The sequence below is a fragment of the Platalea leucorodia genome, assembly GCF_965183815.1.
Source record: "Platalea leucorodia genome assembly, chromosome: 1".
In the NCBI taxonomy this organism is placed as follows: Eukaryota; Metazoa; Chordata; class Aves; order Pelecaniformes; family Threskiornithidae; genus Platalea; species Platalea leucorodia.
Window position 1 is genome coordinate 79751775 of NC_138823.1, and position 17968 is coordinate 79769742.

Sequence of the window (17968 nt, forward strand, 5' to 3'; positions counted from 1 at the left end):
ACAGGCAGGGAGAAGCATGAACTATGCAGTGTCTTAAAAAGCTCTTAGCTAATAAACCGATATACATTTTAAAAAATGCTGGAGAGGAAGACAATCTGCTGCATTAACTGCAAGGGAAAAAAACTGTGCATTAACTTGGCAAATTTCTTCTTCCCAGTAAAAGGTATTAAAACCTGAAAGAATTACCAAAGCAATTAAAAAAAAAAAATCTTCTAGCCTATTCGGTATGCACAGATTTCAAAAAAATGCTAGCAAAGTCCCTCATTAAACTGAATTACTATGGGACATGGCAGAAGGCACTGTTGAGGATGAGAAACTGGAATAGCCATACACAAAAATGACGCATCACTGCTTTAAAACATCTATATCTATTACGTATCTATTTCCATTAGAACTATGCGGCTCCTAAACACCATTTTTATTTCTTAGTCTGACATAAAAAACAGAAAAGAGCCAACTCCTGATCATCAGACCAGCGAAGTTGTTAGTGAGCTCTGCATAGGAGGAAGACCACGTACACATAGGTCTCTCAACATTAGAACCCTTTTCACAAGAAAAAGGTGATTTTAGGAAAATACAACAGGAGGAGGACAACTGGCAATCACTAACCAATACAGAAATAATTTCAAGGGTAAGACACAACACGAAATAAGAACACGAACACTGGGAAACAAGGTGTCATAAAGGGAGATCCTCCAAAGGGCAGCAGCAGGAATAAATAATACATTATCAGCAGGACTGCAAGTTTTCTGTAGTTGTGCTTGCTTACAAGATATGAAAGAAAAATGTAGTATTAACTTCAAAGCCATCTAGAGGTCATCCAAACCATCCCAATACAGGGGAGGAACCTGAGCAGCCAGTGTTGTCTGACGGAAGGCTTATGTTTGGAGAAAGCAGTAGAACACGAAGCTCCGCTCCTTAGAAGCTTCTGAGGTACTGGCATTTTTCTTCCCCCAATGTAAACTGGAACAAGAACAAAATCTTTCAAACACACCAGCAGAAACAGAATCGTGTAATGTCTGAAAACAGGAAATTAATTCTACAGCAGTTTCCAAAGCAATAAATAAGAATCATAGAATAGAATCTTAGAATGCTAAATTTAATTTAGTCAAAAGTCTTCTAAATAGCCTTATGTGGAAGAATTTGTGGTAATGTTATTAGTGTCACTGTTGATATAAAACAGCATACACATGGCTACATACACTTTTCCTCTAGAATCACAAGTTAGCATGAAGAATCACAGAAGTGTAAAAATACCCAGTTCAGTTTATTGAAATTTTATTCCATCACCTCCAATACAAAAGCAACATTTTAACAAACAAGCCAAAGGGGGTTGTGCATTAACTAGCAAGTTAATTCATTAGTGCCCCACAAAGTCAAAAGTCTAATACATTGCATGCAAATAAGTTGCTTATTACCAACAATAACATGTTGCATATTAGCAAATATGCCAATATGTTGCATGCAAAAAAAAAAGATTTAAAAACAAAATAAAAATCTAACAATGACAGCTTTCTCAAGTAAAGTAACACAAAGTACTCTTGATCATCCTAACAACCACCAAACAGTAAACGCAGTTTATCAATGCATGTTCTAAACACTAATACAAGGTTACAGTCTCAGGAGAGTGACCGTCAGGAATGGACGACAATCAAGCTCATTATCAGCGTTTAGGGTGTACAAGGATGCACACACTCAGTAATGAAATTTTGCTTACTGAATTATTTTGAAGACTTTCAGTAGGTCCAAATACTGTCAAAAGAGACACTATAACTTAACCTGTTCTGGCAAAAAACAGCCTAGCTCTTCCACTGTAGTACCTGGAGTTCTGCCTTTTTTTTTTTTTTTTTTTTTTAAATCAAGAAGAAGTCTTTAGAGTAGGCTTTGGGAAGCAATGACAAGCATTCAGCACTGCAAAGTACCAAAAAAAAAAAATTTGTCTTAAATAAAGTCCTCTGTATTTGTCATTTTCCCAGACTGAAATTTATAATTTGAGGAGACACCTAACCCAGTCATACCCTCAGCACATTGTTATTTGCAAGCTTAATGCTACCTCCCCCCATCCCGGACAGAATCCCAAAGCAAGCAACAGGAGCTCAGTCTGAATGAATGCCCCGAGACTCGGGGAGGGTAGAGTCCACCTGCTGCAGAAGACACTGGTGAAACACACACGCTGGGGACTCTACAACAGTCTGATTCAGTACTGCAGTATGGGGTGCGAGATGAAGCATGCCATGGGTCTCTCCATAATTGAGAGCTAGCCTCGTATTTAATTATGGATCTAACAATCTGGAAAAAAAAAAGGTTATATTTCAAGATCATTAGGGAAAAGAACGAACCACTTTGGATGTACCCCACAGCAACAAAAACAGCTCCTCTTTAAACACGTTAACAGCCCCAGGCTCACCGTGTTATATATAGTCTAAGGAACGAGTCCCAGAGAAACTGAAACTCATCAGAACTAAGATTTGTGTGAATGTTGCTGAAGTGTTTTTTACTAATTGCCGTTTATTTAACAGGATGCCTGTGACCAAGATGCCGTCATCAAAATGTTGCAATAAAATCAGAAGGCAGCGAGCCTACTGCAGCAAACACTTCCCCATCAAGTAATGTGCTGCAATGAACAGTTCTATCAACTGCTACAGCAGACTAAATCGAACTCTGATGATAACAGAACAAATGTTTTCAGTGTTGTCTTTAATTATCTCTCACATACCTCCTGCTTCTCGTACCAGTGTCCTGGATGCAGCCAACTGCAATTCCCTTTTGTTTGGCCCGGTGACAGCTAACAAATCATAATCCTAAAGTTTATTTTAATATTAAACTGCCTCAAAGTTCAGTGCCTGCTGTAGCAGAAGAAACTTGAGAGGAAGGTGCTACTTGAAAAAAACAGATTTCCCCCCCCCCTTGGCACACATGGCATCAATCTCACACACCTCCTACTCATTTTCAGCTCATGGTGACTTCACTTCAAACATAGGGTTTTGATTCTAAATGAATGAGTAGCATCTGGTCTTCTGGCAGCTTTTTCTTGCAGAAATTCATACCTTTAGCTTTAGGACTGCTCTCAGTGTTGCTGAACACTTAAGTAATACAGATTTGAGCTTACTTGGCATAATGAAAAGCATCTGATTATACTTTTGGGTTTGGAGATTTTTGTGCTTTATAATGCCTGTGTAATATCTGTTTCAACACTGTCTTTGCTTTCCAACTGGCATGGTGACCTTCATTTGATGCATTCCACTACTTCAGAAAGAATCCAGGAGACAAGCACAAAGCAAAATGCGACCACTCCAGCTATTAGCTTAAGATATTTTACTTTTCCATACAGACGTGGAACACCATGCTAGCTAAGCTGTGTCACTCACAAGATACTACTTCCCTTCCCATCCGTTCTCCTCTTGCATATGACTAAGCTTTTCTCACTTTCCTCGTCACACAGAATACAAATTACAGACTTGCATTCTTTTAAAACCTTTTTCTTACACCAGCTTGGCTGACAATTCAACTCAGCTTTCCAGCTAATTTCATAAGACAGCATATGTTTCTTTGGGACTGAACCCGGCTCTCGCTGAGCTGGATGGTGTATCTTCTGTTCACTTTGAGCAGGGGGAAATATCAGGTCTTTTTTAGTTCTTTCACACATGCACACAGTACTTCAGGAATATGAAAAGAGCTATCCATGTAATGTCATAACTAGCACTTACACTGATGGATTTATCAACCTACTGCTTCAATCATCAAGAAATACTGGAAGCATAAAATAGTCTTTCAGAAGACTCACATCTTCCTGTATGAGAATGCTTCATTCATAATCTTGTCTAGCTTTTTCGCCATTCCCTACATTTACAGATATTTTCACTTCTTAAATGGAGATATTCACAGCCTCTTTTCTTGCCATACAGTAGTTCTGCATTTAAAAATCAGTATTACATATTCTATTCTCTATAGTTAAATCTATAACCATATATGCATTTGATATGGTTCAACACGGGTCATAGCAATTACTTCGCTACTTCTCCGAGTAACTGGTCATCTGCAGAAGGTATTGTCCTAAAAATCACATGAAAATTGCTTATATTGGGTTTTGTTTTTATAATTAAACAAATTATGCATATATAAACTTTATTAGACTTCAGCATCTGCTAATCATAAAAACTATTGCAGAAGATTGAGACATGAAGATGAATAATGAGGTGGGAAAATGCACTGAAGGCAATATCACTTATGTAAAGGAAAAGAGTGTGACACTATTAAGAAGCTATTCCCTTAACTGTGAAGTGAATCTAAGTCCAAAATAATAAAGATGGGGGGGAGCACTAAGCACAGAATGTTTCTGGAAAATAAAGATGTTTTGGAGAAGGTAGGAAGCTGTTTCCCTCACTGCGCTATGTTCTGTTCACTGCTTAATAATGTTACAAAATTATAGCTGCAAATTTTTTACAGCTCTTGTGCCAGCAGAACTTCCTTTTAGCCTTCGGCATATTTAACCAAGTAAAGAAAAAGTTACAGTCACACCAAACACTGGTATGACAACGGGATAAATGCCCAATGTTTGCTGCAGTTTGCATCTTTCCCAGAAACTGCAAGCATGGTGTTCACAGCCAGGTTGCTTTTTCATTGCGTTTCCCCCAGACATTTCATCCTCTAAGGCCAACTGCCTCCAAAGCTCCACATCCGAGTAATGAGAGCTCGAAGGCCATGAAAAAGGACATGAATAAAAGCTCAAAGGACATGAATAAAAACCCTCAAGCGTCATATCCGTTATATCCATACATTCAATCAAGTTTCAGTTTTTATATGGTCAAGCATAAAATGGCAATATACAGTCTGTGAACGTAATCTTTGTGTAAAGCCACATCAGCTCACAGAGGTAACAGAATCAGGCCCCAAAAAGAGGGGAGAAAAAAAAAGAGGTGGTTAGAAAAGTGGTGGAAGAAACGTGAATTCTGTCAAAGAGAAGGATCTGGATGTTGACAGATGCTCGTACTTAGTGCACTCCTTCAGAGCTGCCTCCACGGACATGATAGTCCGAGGGACCTTTTAAGCCAACACTTAAGTGGCCCTGCTGCCAGAAAGGGAGACTCAGTCAATCCTCTACCCATCAAAGTTGCACATTTCCTCTCGAAAAACTTAAGCAGAAGATGTAGCAGCCTATCTGTCCCGACCTCTTTCTTTTAACCTTAAATATTCACCATGCTGAGTCAATGCCTTCTTGCCTTTCCAGTATTTTGGTTTTATAGATGCACAAACACAGGTAAAGAGGTCTTTTTTTCAGCTGTATGTTGGTGAACTACATGGGAGAAACACTAATGGGCTATTCACTCCGAGTATTTATGGAAGTACAGTGCTACCTGTTCATGGAGGTTTGGTTTCCATGTTTAACAAGCTATAAAGTGTCTCACTTTTTTTTTTTTTTGTTAGAACTCCCAAGATTTCCCTCTGTCAAACACCTGTTGTCTCTACAAGAGACAATATTAGAACTAACTGGACAGAAACCTCTTCATCCATGACGGACGCTACCTCCTACAGGACTTGTGTGCAAGCAAGCTGAACACCGGACGTCATTTCCCAGGTCCTGGCCGTGCTGAAGGGCAGCTATTCCCAAGTTAAAGGGTCAGGACTTTGACTTTACAGTTCCTGCCCCAGTTAAATAATCAGAACAACAGGGTGAAATACAAGGAAGAGAAACAGTTTCAAGCATTTCCATACTTAGGGTGTAAACAAGCATACAAACCTGCTCTAATGGCTCAGTTGTGTAATACACTTCACTTTTTTTTGTCAGAAATTTGGAGAACAAGGGTCATTACAAGGCAAAAATTAAATATATTTCCATGACAGCAGAATCATCAATGGCAAATGAAAAATGGAAATCATGCCTGAGGCTTATTTCTTGTCAGTTACAACAGAGCAAAGTGAGGGAAAGGGAAAAACAAATTTACTCTTGAATGAAAGCATATACCTGCAGCCTGAATTTTTGATATTTCCACCGCACTTCTAAAAGAAAAAAAAGCTGATGCAGCTTAACCAGCATATTCAGACTCAACAAGTAACCTGAAGGATGACAGGGGCCTTCGACAACTCCTTTCTCACCATGGAACTGAGTAAGTACCAAGACCGGCTTTTTGACATACAGACACCCATATGCTTCATTATGATTTTGCTTTTGAGTTACCACATTCTAAATTATCCTCTTAATTTTTTTTCTTTTTCTTTTGCCCAATGAATATAGCTAAGGCCAATATCCACATCCAAAATTGAATTAAAATCCAGGCTGCATAAATTATTCTCTCTAGAGCTAATGGGGAAGTCAGACATAATGCTGGATTCACAATCTCCAAGTAAGTTTAAGATACAAAACGCATACAATTTACATACGTACACCAAGAAACCACTCTATTGCATTTATATTCAGTAATTAAATCACTGTAATTACCCACTTTGTTTCAGAAATATAACAAGAGAAAGAAAGAGTCTTTAGACATGAAAGCCTTTGCAGTTTACCCCGTTTGTTAAAAGACCAAATGAGCAAGATATTTGCTTTACTTTTTTTTTTTTTAAATCCAGATGCTGATATATAATTATAGTTTCTTCTTCTTGAGGTCCCAGACTGACGATTAATGAAGCTCTTGTGCAAAACTGAACAAGCAGCTCACTTCAAATTATCTGTCTTTCAGGAATATTTATTATGGCTAGAGTCAGATGCTGGCACAGGCGTGCATGTGATATTGCAAATCTCAGTTAAACATGCATTCTAATAAAGCCCAGGACTATGAGCAGCCTACTCATTCCAAATATTTTCTGTGACAACATACAGTCCTGAAAAATGATGCTTTCTATTCATAACCCTACTTCTAATTATACGTTTCACCTTCACCTAGCATCACAAAAAAACCTTCCAGCAGCAATCAGTATGACTGTCAATCAATCAAAACTGCAACCATATCTGAAAAACAAATCAATGCAAGTCTTCAGCAATTACAGAAACATAAGAAAATCAATAACGGATCAGACCAGAAGTTCATCTAGCCAGTATCCTATCTCCAACCAGGCTGATCAAAATCACCGTTGTCCCGAAGAACACGTGGGCAAAGGACCTCACCTCACAGTCAAGTTTACCACTGACACTTGACCCCAGTGGTGCCACTGGCTTTGGATGCCACACACATTTTTCTTTAGTTCACCTAAACCAAATGATGCAATCCCTCCCTCCTTTCATCGAGTCTTCTCCATATAATCACATCCAGTCATTCCTCTTTAAGTAAAACTATACGTATACCAGACATATAAAATTATTTCCATTACTGCTCAAGGCTGAGAACTGCCTTGTAGAAAAAGTTTAAATTCGTATAAAACCATCTTACCACATATTGTTTTAAGGGATCACAAATCACCATTATGACAAGTCAGCCTACCATTTCATGAAATGGTAGGTTTTCATAACAATTTTATTTTAGGAACCAGAACTGAATAAAATACTTTGCAGAGTAAATTACAGTAACTGGATTGCAAGTTGCTAAACAACTGAGAAAAAGAAATGTCAAAGAAGATATACCTGGTGAATGTTAAAGTCACCTTTATCACAGCACAGTTAGCTACTTCAGGGGTGTTTACCTCCATCAGCTTTGTTTACGTTAAGACTAGAAACACTGACCCACTGTCTTTTTCTGCAAGCACACTGCAAAAACAATGCCAGCTGTCTCCAAAGCCACAAATACTTCTATGAACTCCAGCTGAAAGCTTTTTTGCTGAGCAGCTGCTCAGATTTGTGCCACTGCGGGGAGGACACGTGCTCTCAGAGCCCCCAGGGTACTCTGGGAGAGCTCAAAATCTCAAATTCTGCCTCGATTTACTCCCAGTTCCATTAATATGTCTGAGGACTAAGCCTGAAAGGAGATTAAAATAATCACTCGATCATCCTAACCTCCCTCTTCACAGATACACACAAATTACTCTTCTCTGTTTTATTATTTTCTCTCACATCATTGTCAGCTGCCAATATCACCTGATAAGAGTCGCCTGAAGGGATGTTTGCTTCTTTTGACTTTGAATGCAATAGGGAGCAGAGATTGCATCATATTAAGGATACTACCTTAAAATGGCAAAGACTAAAAACATGAAAGTAGAAAGTTAAAAACACAGATGTCTCTGCATCTGCTTAGCAAAGGGACATAAAATACCAGGTAGCAAAGACCAAAAAGTACATATATATTGGTGCTGGAGAAAGCAGAACAGAATGCTAGTGGCCTCTTCTCCCCCTCCTGATAAACCTCCCTCCACAGGCATCACAAGTCCAGATGTTTTAGAAGAGCACCGTGAATCCCCAGGAGCAGACAGAGAAACTCCAGGGGACTGCACCTTCCAGCACAAAAGCAGCTGACATGCTGCAAACGTAATTTAATTTTGACAAACAACAACAAGTTCATGTACTATGGCCTGTGGAGTTTGCTTATTCTGTCTATGGCTAAATAACGTCTTGCTCACATCTACAGCTTGTACAGCCACCGGCTGTAGAAGTACTCCCACAGGAGCCTACAACAGGCAGATTAAACCCTTTCCCTCACAGACGCAAAGGTTTCTCAGTTCTACCAGGAAAACAACTTCTCTCGGACTTGTAAACCAACTTACAGTTTTGTTTTATAATTCATGCTGGTTCCCATCTAACTATGCTCCTTATGTCCTTCCTGCCACTTTCTTTCTCAAGAGGATTAAATCAAAGAAATAAAAATTTCAGACCAATGCTTTTTGTATTAATATACAGGCTCAAGAAACAGGTGCCTAATAGGGACCGATAATGTATGCTCTACAGAAAAAAAAAAAAAAAAAGCAAAGAGCACACTCTGAGTGTGTATTTTGTCAATAAACTGATCAGGTAGCTAAGGGAGTAGATGCAACAGTTAGCTATTCCCTAGTTAATAAGGTAGCTCTAGAGGTCATTAAACTTTCTCCTCTGCCTTGAAAGCATAAAAATTGCTCCCGGGCCTGCTTTACAATATTAATATACAGTGCATATTTGTTAGCATTTTAAGATCAGGAGTGCACTCCTCCTCCTGATGGTTCTGTTGGCCACGCGTTGTTTTGCACCATGGACTGGTCTCAGGGCACCTGACCTGGACTCCTTGCAGATGACGCTACACTGGAACAGGCAGCCCACAGAGACACCTAACACACATCAGCTAGGACTGGTCCTTCAGTCCAGAAGACCAGACTAAGCAACTTCCAAAACACATGCAGTGTGAACATGAAGCCCTCAGCACCGACTGTTTCCCCCTACAGATCCGTTTCTATTGTGGCACAGCACCTGCTAAAGCAGACGCAGCCACAAAGACCAAGGTTAAATTTTAACTTTTCCCTACACTATTTGAGTGAGAGGGGAAAATTATAATCTTGTTTGAAGAAAGGAATAAAGCAGATAGCTATATTGTGACAGAGGTTTAGATCTGTGAACAAGCATAAGAAGTCTTCTCATTTAGATCCTAATGAGGTTCCCTCACCACGAGGCTGGCATGCCAAGGAAAAGCAAGAATAAGCAGGTATATAACACACCTTAAATAAAAGGATGTAACCCCAAGCAAAGTTTAAATTTACCACAAGGTATGAGTCCTTCCTTTGGACAAAACCTGACTGCAATACAAACTCTGTTCCAACTTACATTCCACTGAACAGAAATACAAGATGACCAATTTGCTTAATGAAGAAATGGCATAAAGTGTCGTTTTCCTGCCTTTCATTTGAATAAATTAATGAGAATTACTTTTCCCTTCTCATAAACATGTTTCCTAGTGAAGTTGTGATTTAGTAAATAAGCACGTTTGTTCTTATTTACAGATATATTTTCACAATGCCAACTTATTACCATGGTGTTACATGTAAAATAAACATCATGTAAGTCAGTCTACTTACCAAAGCACAAGAATGGCTCTGTTTTTTTTTTTGCCTTGAGCAAATAGCAAGGACAAACCCATGCAATAAGCTAGTACATAAAGATTTCAGGTAAATATAGTCTTGGCTACAAAGAAAAACAGCTAGCCAAGGAAAGCAGAACAAAACCAGGTGGCTTTTGTATGAACAGAAATATAACAACAGTCCATTGAACCTCCCTGCTTTCATTTCTACACAGCAGTTACTAGCAGTTTTAAGTAGATTTATTAATCTACAGTAACAACTGTTTGCTTTGGTATCCTCCACTACTAAAACTGCTAAATTCCCACCCAAAATAAAAGCAGATAATATTAACAGCATTTATTTTTACTTGTCTTTTAAAAAGCACCATATTGTCAAATACCTCGCAGAGACAGGGATATGGGCCAAAGGGTAGAAGGAATCACCCAGCACACAGCAAGACGACCTCACATGCAGACTGACAGCCTAATGCTTGTGACCAAATGTGCCTAGCCTCTATATTTCTGTGAAGTGTGAAATGATGTTCAGAGATTCTAGGAAAGCTGATCTCTTACTTTAACTGTACTTTTTTCTCTAACCTTCTCCTACCTGGCAGGATCATTTAAAGGAGGCTCAGCAAGGTAAAAATTCCCAAATTCCCCAATTCTCTTGAAGGAACATATAACTTGCTACCACTTTAAATCAATTTTATGATACAAAAACAACTGTATCCTTGGTTTGCTATCCACAAGGAAAACAAAAACAGTGATAAGGTTCAAGGTCATGGAAATTCACTGTAGCACAGCAAATCAAAATGCTCACCTGCTGGTTTCCCAGTCTTGGTCATCCTTATCTTTTTCCTCTTTGGCATCAGAATTGTGTGGGTGTTTCTGCACAATCCGCATCCCACCAGCTTTCACTGGAATGAAAATTAGAGAGACACAACAAACCTCAGTCAAATCAGGTTAAGTGAAGAATGTTTTAAGGATGACACTCCTCTCCCCCCTCCCCCCCAATATTTCACAGAATAGTTTCATAGTTATCACAGTTTGAAAAAGGGGTCCAAAGTGTTTAAAAGTGGCAAGCGTGAAGAACAGCTACTTCAGGACTGCATCTGCCATTCTCTTTCACATCATGACATCTTTGCTCATCCTGAGAAGTTGCAGCTCATTTTACCACCTGCTTCCAATACCATTTTAGAAAACTCAACTCTGTTTTAACTCTCCCCCACCCCTGCAAACTTGCAGCAGTCAGAAGAAGAAATGGAGGCTATGGCTTGCATAACGCCATGGAAAAGGCCACAACTGTGAATGTTAAATAATCCCATAAAACAAGAAGTGATGAAGAACCTCACTTGTCATTTCAAGTTAAAAACTACAGCTATAATAATAATAGTATTTGTACAAGGAAAGATTTCATGGACAGTATAATAAAAAGCAAACTTTAGGATGCTCTTAACTCGCATTTAGAACAGAGCTTTTTGTTTTGCAAAACATAAGCATTTACTACATTTCAAATCTTTGTCATGATTTAGTTTTAGAAATTATCCAAACATGAAAGCATCCCTTTGAAACACAAAACAAGAAGAGAAAGCAAATCCACTTATGTTCATCATTTATCCCCTCCGAAGAGAAATATAAAACAGGAACCAAGACAGGCCTAACACTGCAGCTACTAAGCAGAGCAGCAGGCAGGCTGCTCTTGATCTGCTTTCTGTTTTGATATTGTACTTTTTTTTTTTTTTTTTGCGCTTCAACCATTGCTATACACGCTTACAGGACAGCACAAGATAAGATGATGCATGTCGCTAGCTAATTGGATGGGTTACGCTGCCATCAGCAACTGCATCAGAAAACCACTATAGCAGTTAGGAGTCAATAAAACCACCTACGGATGCGTTGGTTTGTGTTTCGCGTTGCCGCGACACAGCAGGTCTGTGGACAGCCTCGGCAGAGGTGTCACAGCCCCAGCAAGCAGGATGCCAGAGCAGCACCGGGAAGGAGCCGAAGCGGCTTGCCAGCGGGGCTAGGGGAGGCTGTACTTCTGACAGCCCTCCTGTGCCCAGCCGCGGAGGGATTACCCTACCTCACAGCAGGTCAGTGCTAATCCCCGAAACCTAGAAACAGGTTTAGTTCTCAGTTCTTAACCAGGACAGCAATGGAAAGGACACTCCTGTGCATAAATTTTACAGTCTGGGTGAGGGCAAGCAGTAAAGAGAAAGTGACCTGCCCTAGGAGAAAGTGACAGCTCTTTGGCCCTAGGATTTTTTAAATAGATTTTAAGCTTCGTGTGATATTTAAAAGATAAACTTCTTAGTCAGTAAAGGACCTTAACTAAAGACAGGCCATCAACAGACAAAACCAAAGAAGTATCTTTGAAAACCTATGAAAACAGTGTCCCCTTATCATGCATTACAAAAAAAAAAACACAAAAAAAAAACCAAACCAAAAAAACCCAAACCAAACCACTAGCCATTTTGTGTTCTCTGTCCAGCATAAAACTTACAATACTTCAATTGGTGAGAAATGTTTCACATGGGACAAGGAAAGATAGAAAGGTTAGGCAACAAAGAAATGTAGTTTTAAAAATGAAAAACAAAAAAAAAATTAAAATTCCTATTAATTTTTCTTGATGCAAACTCCTTAGAAATTTAAGTTAGCTGGCAAAAGCAAACACTCTGTCAAGTGCTGTCTCGTTCTAACACCTCAGCTAATCAAAGTGATTGGTATGTTTTATTTACATTAATTTATAAATTTAACATCATCGCACAATTAGTTCTTATTAGTTCCCTTTCAAATTACTTTTTTGTGGAAGATGCTGTCTCCACAGCAACATCTGCCAGGTTACAAACAGCACTTCTGGACAATACACGCATGCTTCCACGTTCTTCACCATCCAACTAAAGAAAACGCTACCTGAAGACTTTGTGCTAATTTCAGTGGTCTAAAATCTCTCTCCTCTCATATTGTATATCATCAGGCCATCAGCCACTTGGTTTCTCTTTATCTGTTACTGGCAAAGATATGCAGCTAACACATTCAGATTTGTCCTGTATGTAGAATTAACACGGATTGAAAAGCAAATAACCAGACAATCAAAAGGCATAATAGTGACTGACCAATGCAGTAACTTAATAATTTTAATAATCTAATTTTTTGCACTAACATCAACAGGCATAGTACAGTCAGCTAAAAGTACATTGGTGCATAACCGAATAATCTTTAGTAATCCAGGGTTACTGTGCAGATCTGGGAAACCAAAAGAAGAATCCAGCAAACAACTGCAGTAATAATTTGTATTTCTGAGACTAAAAGTGAAATAATTAGATCAGCATCCTATACACAGAGCTGATGTACATCTCTGCCACGTGTGACACAGCATGCTCATACCCAATCTAGTTTCAAGAGACTTATCTTAAGAAAAGAAATACCCTTGCAACATAATTCACCTTCCTTTTCAAAAGATTTCAACCAAGCTACATTACCTCAGGGTCAGACAGAGAGAAGAAATTATGATTACATCCACCAAGCTAAAGAAAAACCCACTCCATTTCTGAGATTTTCTTGCGACTTACGAGGATTCATCTGTTTCTTACTTGCCTAGCATTTACTACGTACTTTGACAGATGCTTACCACGGTGATTTTGTCACTTAAAAGTCATTCTTAAAAGAGTACAAGCTCAGATTTCCTTATAGTAAATCCTGCACAGAGCAGAGAGAGGATTTCAATAACTGATAAATCGTCTTCCAGAACGCTGCCAGAAATCAGTGCCCAGAAGAGGACGGCGTCAACGACACCATGGTGGGATTAGGAAGAAAGAAGTTCCCATGCTGGAGAGGGAGCTCGGGCTGCAGTTGCTCAGGAGAGCTCAGGTGGGACCTGTGCTAAGCCAGGAGGGGACCGGGAATGGCTCCCTGCAGTGGCGATCGCCAAGAGGCCACCAGCCTCTAAAGTGCAAAATAAAGAGGGGATCATCTGCCAGCACGCTCCAAGAAGAGCAACAGCACAAGTCTGTTTGCCCCACTGCTGGATAAGAGCCGAGTTTTGGATTTTAATTATTATCTGTCACGCTTTCCCCCCTCCCGAGAGGCAGACGGGACTGTCTTGTTTGTCCTGTGAACACCAGCCTGCGTTCCTCTTAAGGGTATGACTACTCCTTTTGGCAATGTATTAAACAACTGCGTTAATCAATTACCACTCAAGATGATCTGGAGTCAGTAAACATTCTTAATCTATTTACCCTTTTTTTCCCACTGCTGTGCTTTTTTCGGACTGCTCCCAGTTTCTTAGACTGAATTCTGAAATAAACCCCACTGAGTCACAGCAAGCACGAAGCACCTAAAGAAGCACCGCAGCTCTGTGACAGCTCCGGCCCCAGCTCGCTCAGGTTGCGGACCCGAGGCAATCCTTCCTGGGGAAACCTTCCAGCTCAACTCAAACGGCCCGCTGGTCACAGCAACCGGACAGGAGCTTTTAGAATTGCAGAGTATAACCAAGAGCTTTAGCAGCTTCCCGTTTTCCTTGAGTAGAGTATTAAATATTAACACAACATTTATTTCTTATGTACTGCATAATAACAGATTCCATTACATCGATAAGATGTATGAAAAGCCAGGACCGAGGGAAATGCAAAATATGCCGTTCTGCAAGCTTAAGGGAACATACATTAGTGTCTGACAAAACAAGAACAGAAGTAAGAGCTATTACATACCTTCATTTCACAGAAATCTTGTCTCAGAGCTATATTTTTTTAATGTAGGAAAAAGCACATAACTATTTCCACAAGCCTACTGTAAAGCTTCATAAATAAACTATTAACACAATCACCTTGCTTTACTGCTCCACAGTATCTACTAGAAGAAATGAACAGCTAAAAGCATAATTACGGAGACCTCCTTAGAGGGACTGCAAGCGGTACAAACCTACTCAGCAACGTATTATAGATGCATTGATCTCCCTGACAGACAGATATTTAATAAAGCTTAAGTTGGGGCCCTCTTAAGTTTCAGAAAGGAGTTCAAAGTCGCTTCGTGCACCCTGTTACCAGCCTGAGGTCTTGAGGTTTCTCTCCACTTCATTATCTTTTGTCTTTTCAAGTGCTTTTCTTGTCTTTTCTTTTTTCCCCTATGTGAAAGACCAATGCAGAGAGGAAGCTAACAGACTGCACGCAGTCAGTAAGCGAGGGCTAACAGTGCATATGGCAAACAATGGATTTGTCAATTCTGCTTTAATTTGATGATCCAAATCCTTCCTAACTTTTACGTGTCTAATTCATACTCAGTGGGGTAAGACACACCTGTAATTACAGGTAGGGCTCTTTATACAACCGTATGCAGCAAAACCAGAACTTTTAAGCCATTAGTCAAAAAGGATCCCCTATTCGCATCTTTGCCTTACTAGGAACCTGCCTTGTTATTTATGAACACAAGTCCACCTGTATTTATGTAGTCATCTTTTATTTATTTTTTGAAAAATTTTTTACTTTCATTTTATTAAAACTTGTTTGCAAACTGCCCTATTGCATTATATTATTATTCAAGGATCTAAACCAGCTTGAGCTAGAGGATTAAAACCTAGCTTCAGCCCCTAGAGTAAATATAAACTGCTGCTAGTCAGCACATTTATTGTGGATTTTCCAAGTGTTAAAAGACCACAGGGCCACTTTCCTCTGCCAACCAGCTCAGAACCATCTTCTTCCAGAAATGACCTGAAGATACTGTAAAGCATTAGGGTTTTTTTGTGGCCTCAAAGACAGAGTTGGTGATCGCCTTCCTTCCAAAGCTGAATTGGTGCTGCATACTCACAAAAAAACCCTCAGGGATGCTAATGATCTTAAAAGGCACATAGCTGAAGAAGTTCTTCAGTTCACATGTGGATGCATGTTTTACAAATAAAAAAAAAATACTACTACTGAAATACTCTGAGAGCAAGGGAAACCTGTACTGTACTCCAGTTGTGCTTTTGCACTGTGCATCACTAGTTTCTCATGTGGCCTACAGAGGCTCACTTCAGGTCTTTAAATAAATTCCACCTGTTTCAAAAGACAGGTTTTGAAGAAAAACTCTCAAACATGCCACGACATCAGCAAATACAGTGACAAAGCACCTAAATGAAAGTATCTGCCATTTAGCCTTCATTCCCTTTCCATCAATGGCACAGCAGGAAGACACAGCTAAACCAACCTCAGGTCTTAACCATCCCTTCACACTGAAGCTGACGTTTACCCGACCTCAAGGTGAGGCAGCTCGAGGAGCGATGGCAGCAAAAGCTGTTGACATTGGGAAAGGTGCTTTGGTTTGGTTCCCTGAACCAGCTCACCAGGTCAGGTAAGAGCTAATGCCATGACAAGGGAGGCTGCAGAACTGGGACGACTCTGCTCAGTCAAGAGATCGGCTTAACTGTACTGCTGAACTGTATTTGCCATGCAAAGCAAAGCCATGATTTCTCACTTCTAGTGTCTATTTAAAGGAATTTCAGGTCCTCATTATAAAAAGAGCAGTATTCAATCAGGGTTCAAAAGTTGTTTTCAAATTCAGCTTTAAATCTCATCATTTGATTTTAATATTAAACTAACCACCCTGTGAATTAAGAATTTCAGCATTGCTTGACTGAAACACTTTAAAAAAAAAAAAAAAAAAAAAAAAAAACAAAAAACCAAAAAACCAAAACCCAACTATTCCACCAGGAAACACTAGAAGGGGCATGAAAAGTTGCTGGTGCAGGGACCGAAGTTCCCTTTTTTTAAGAAAACTGTAATAAAGAAGAAGAAAAACTAACAGCACTGAAGGAAGAAGACAACTTGGATACTGCGAGCCACCCGTGTACAGAGAGGAGCGGGCGGCTCAGCGGATCAGTGCCTGCCGAGGGTGAAACCCGGCTCCCACCCCGACCTGCCGCTGCCCCGCTCGCCCACGGGCGCGCAGCAGCGGAGGACGGTGCCCGCGCCCCCGTGCCGGGCAGCCAGCACCCAGCTTTGCTCGCTTCCTACCCTGCCAGCCTCCAGAATCAGAGCCAGGAGCGCGCAGCCTGCTCTGGCTTGCGCGGTGCTGCCAAGAGCCGGGCAGGCCGCGGTGTGGCCGAGGCTGCTCCTCTCCCTTCCCGCCTTTACCAGCCCCGGGCGGCGGTTTCCCAGGCCTCCGCCGCCTTTCGAGGTCGGGACGCCCTGACGGACAGGGACCGGCGGAGACGGCGCTATCTGCCTCCCGGGCCAGCAGCTGGAGATGCCAAACAGCACACACCCGAGGAGGAGTCGTCTGCACCAGAGAGCTCCTCCGGGAAAAGCCGGGCAGGGAGCGTCGCCCCGGCTGCTGGCGAAGGCAGGGAACGCTGAAGGAGGGCGGGCGGGCGGGCGGCAGAGGCGGGGGCCCAGGCGCACCTCCCCGCCACAACAAGCCGCGTCGGGCGTCGCGGTGGGCGGCGGGGCCCGAGCAGCGGAGTACGGGGAAACCGCCTGGGGCTCACCCCCACCCGCCGGGGCTCACCCCCACCCGCCGGCAGCGGCGGCGGGACCCGCCCGAGACCGCCCTCGCCCTCCTCAGCCCCGGGCAGCGCCCCGGCGCCCGCAGGCCGGGGACTTGGCGGGGAAGCGGCGCCCGGCCGGGGTCTCCCCGAGGCGCTCGGCCCCTCCCCGGCCCGCGGCTGCCCAGGCCGCCCCGGCCCCCCCTGCCCATCCCCAGGGGTGGGAAGAGAAAGAGCGGAGAGACGGGAACCGGCGGCCGTACCAGCAGGAGGGTGTCCGGCCCGCGTCTCTGCTTTCTCTTTGGGAGGCGAAGACATTTTTACTGTGGCAGTGGCAGCGGCCCCGGCCCCGCTCCCTCACCGGGCACCCGCACCCGGACGCCGAACAACGAGCAACCGGCCCGGCCTGCGCGGCGCGGCGCTGCCCCGCTCCCGCCCTGTCAACGTGGCCGCCGGGCGCCGCCGCCGGGACGCGCCCACCGAGGGGCGGTGCCGCCCCCGCGCCGCCGGCAGCCGCCGGGGCGGGGCGGGAGCGGGGGTGGGGCCGGGGCGGGGCCGCGGGCGGCGGCGGGGCGCGGGGGCGGTGGCGCGGGGCCCGTTGCGGACGCGGCCTGCGCCGCCGGGGCCT

General features: G+C 42.2%; 1 protein-coding gene across 1 annotated transcript in view; it reads right to left on the reverse strand.

The window, feature by feature from the left end:
* Positions 1-17764, reverse strand: part of DAP (death associated protein) — a 56735-nt gene extending 38971 nt beyond the window's left edge. Inside the window, exons 1-2 of the mRNA XM_082310446.1 lie at positions 17604-17764; positions 10705-10801 (exon numbers count right to left, since the gene is read on the reverse strand). Of these exons, the coding sequence (XP_082166572.1) occupies positions 10705-10801; positions 17604-17658 (152 nt within the window). The 5' untranslated portion in view covers positions 17659-17764. The remainder of the gene's footprint in view (positions 1-10704; positions 10802-17603) is intronic.
* Between the last annotated feature and the right edge of the window lie 204 nt (positions 17765-17968).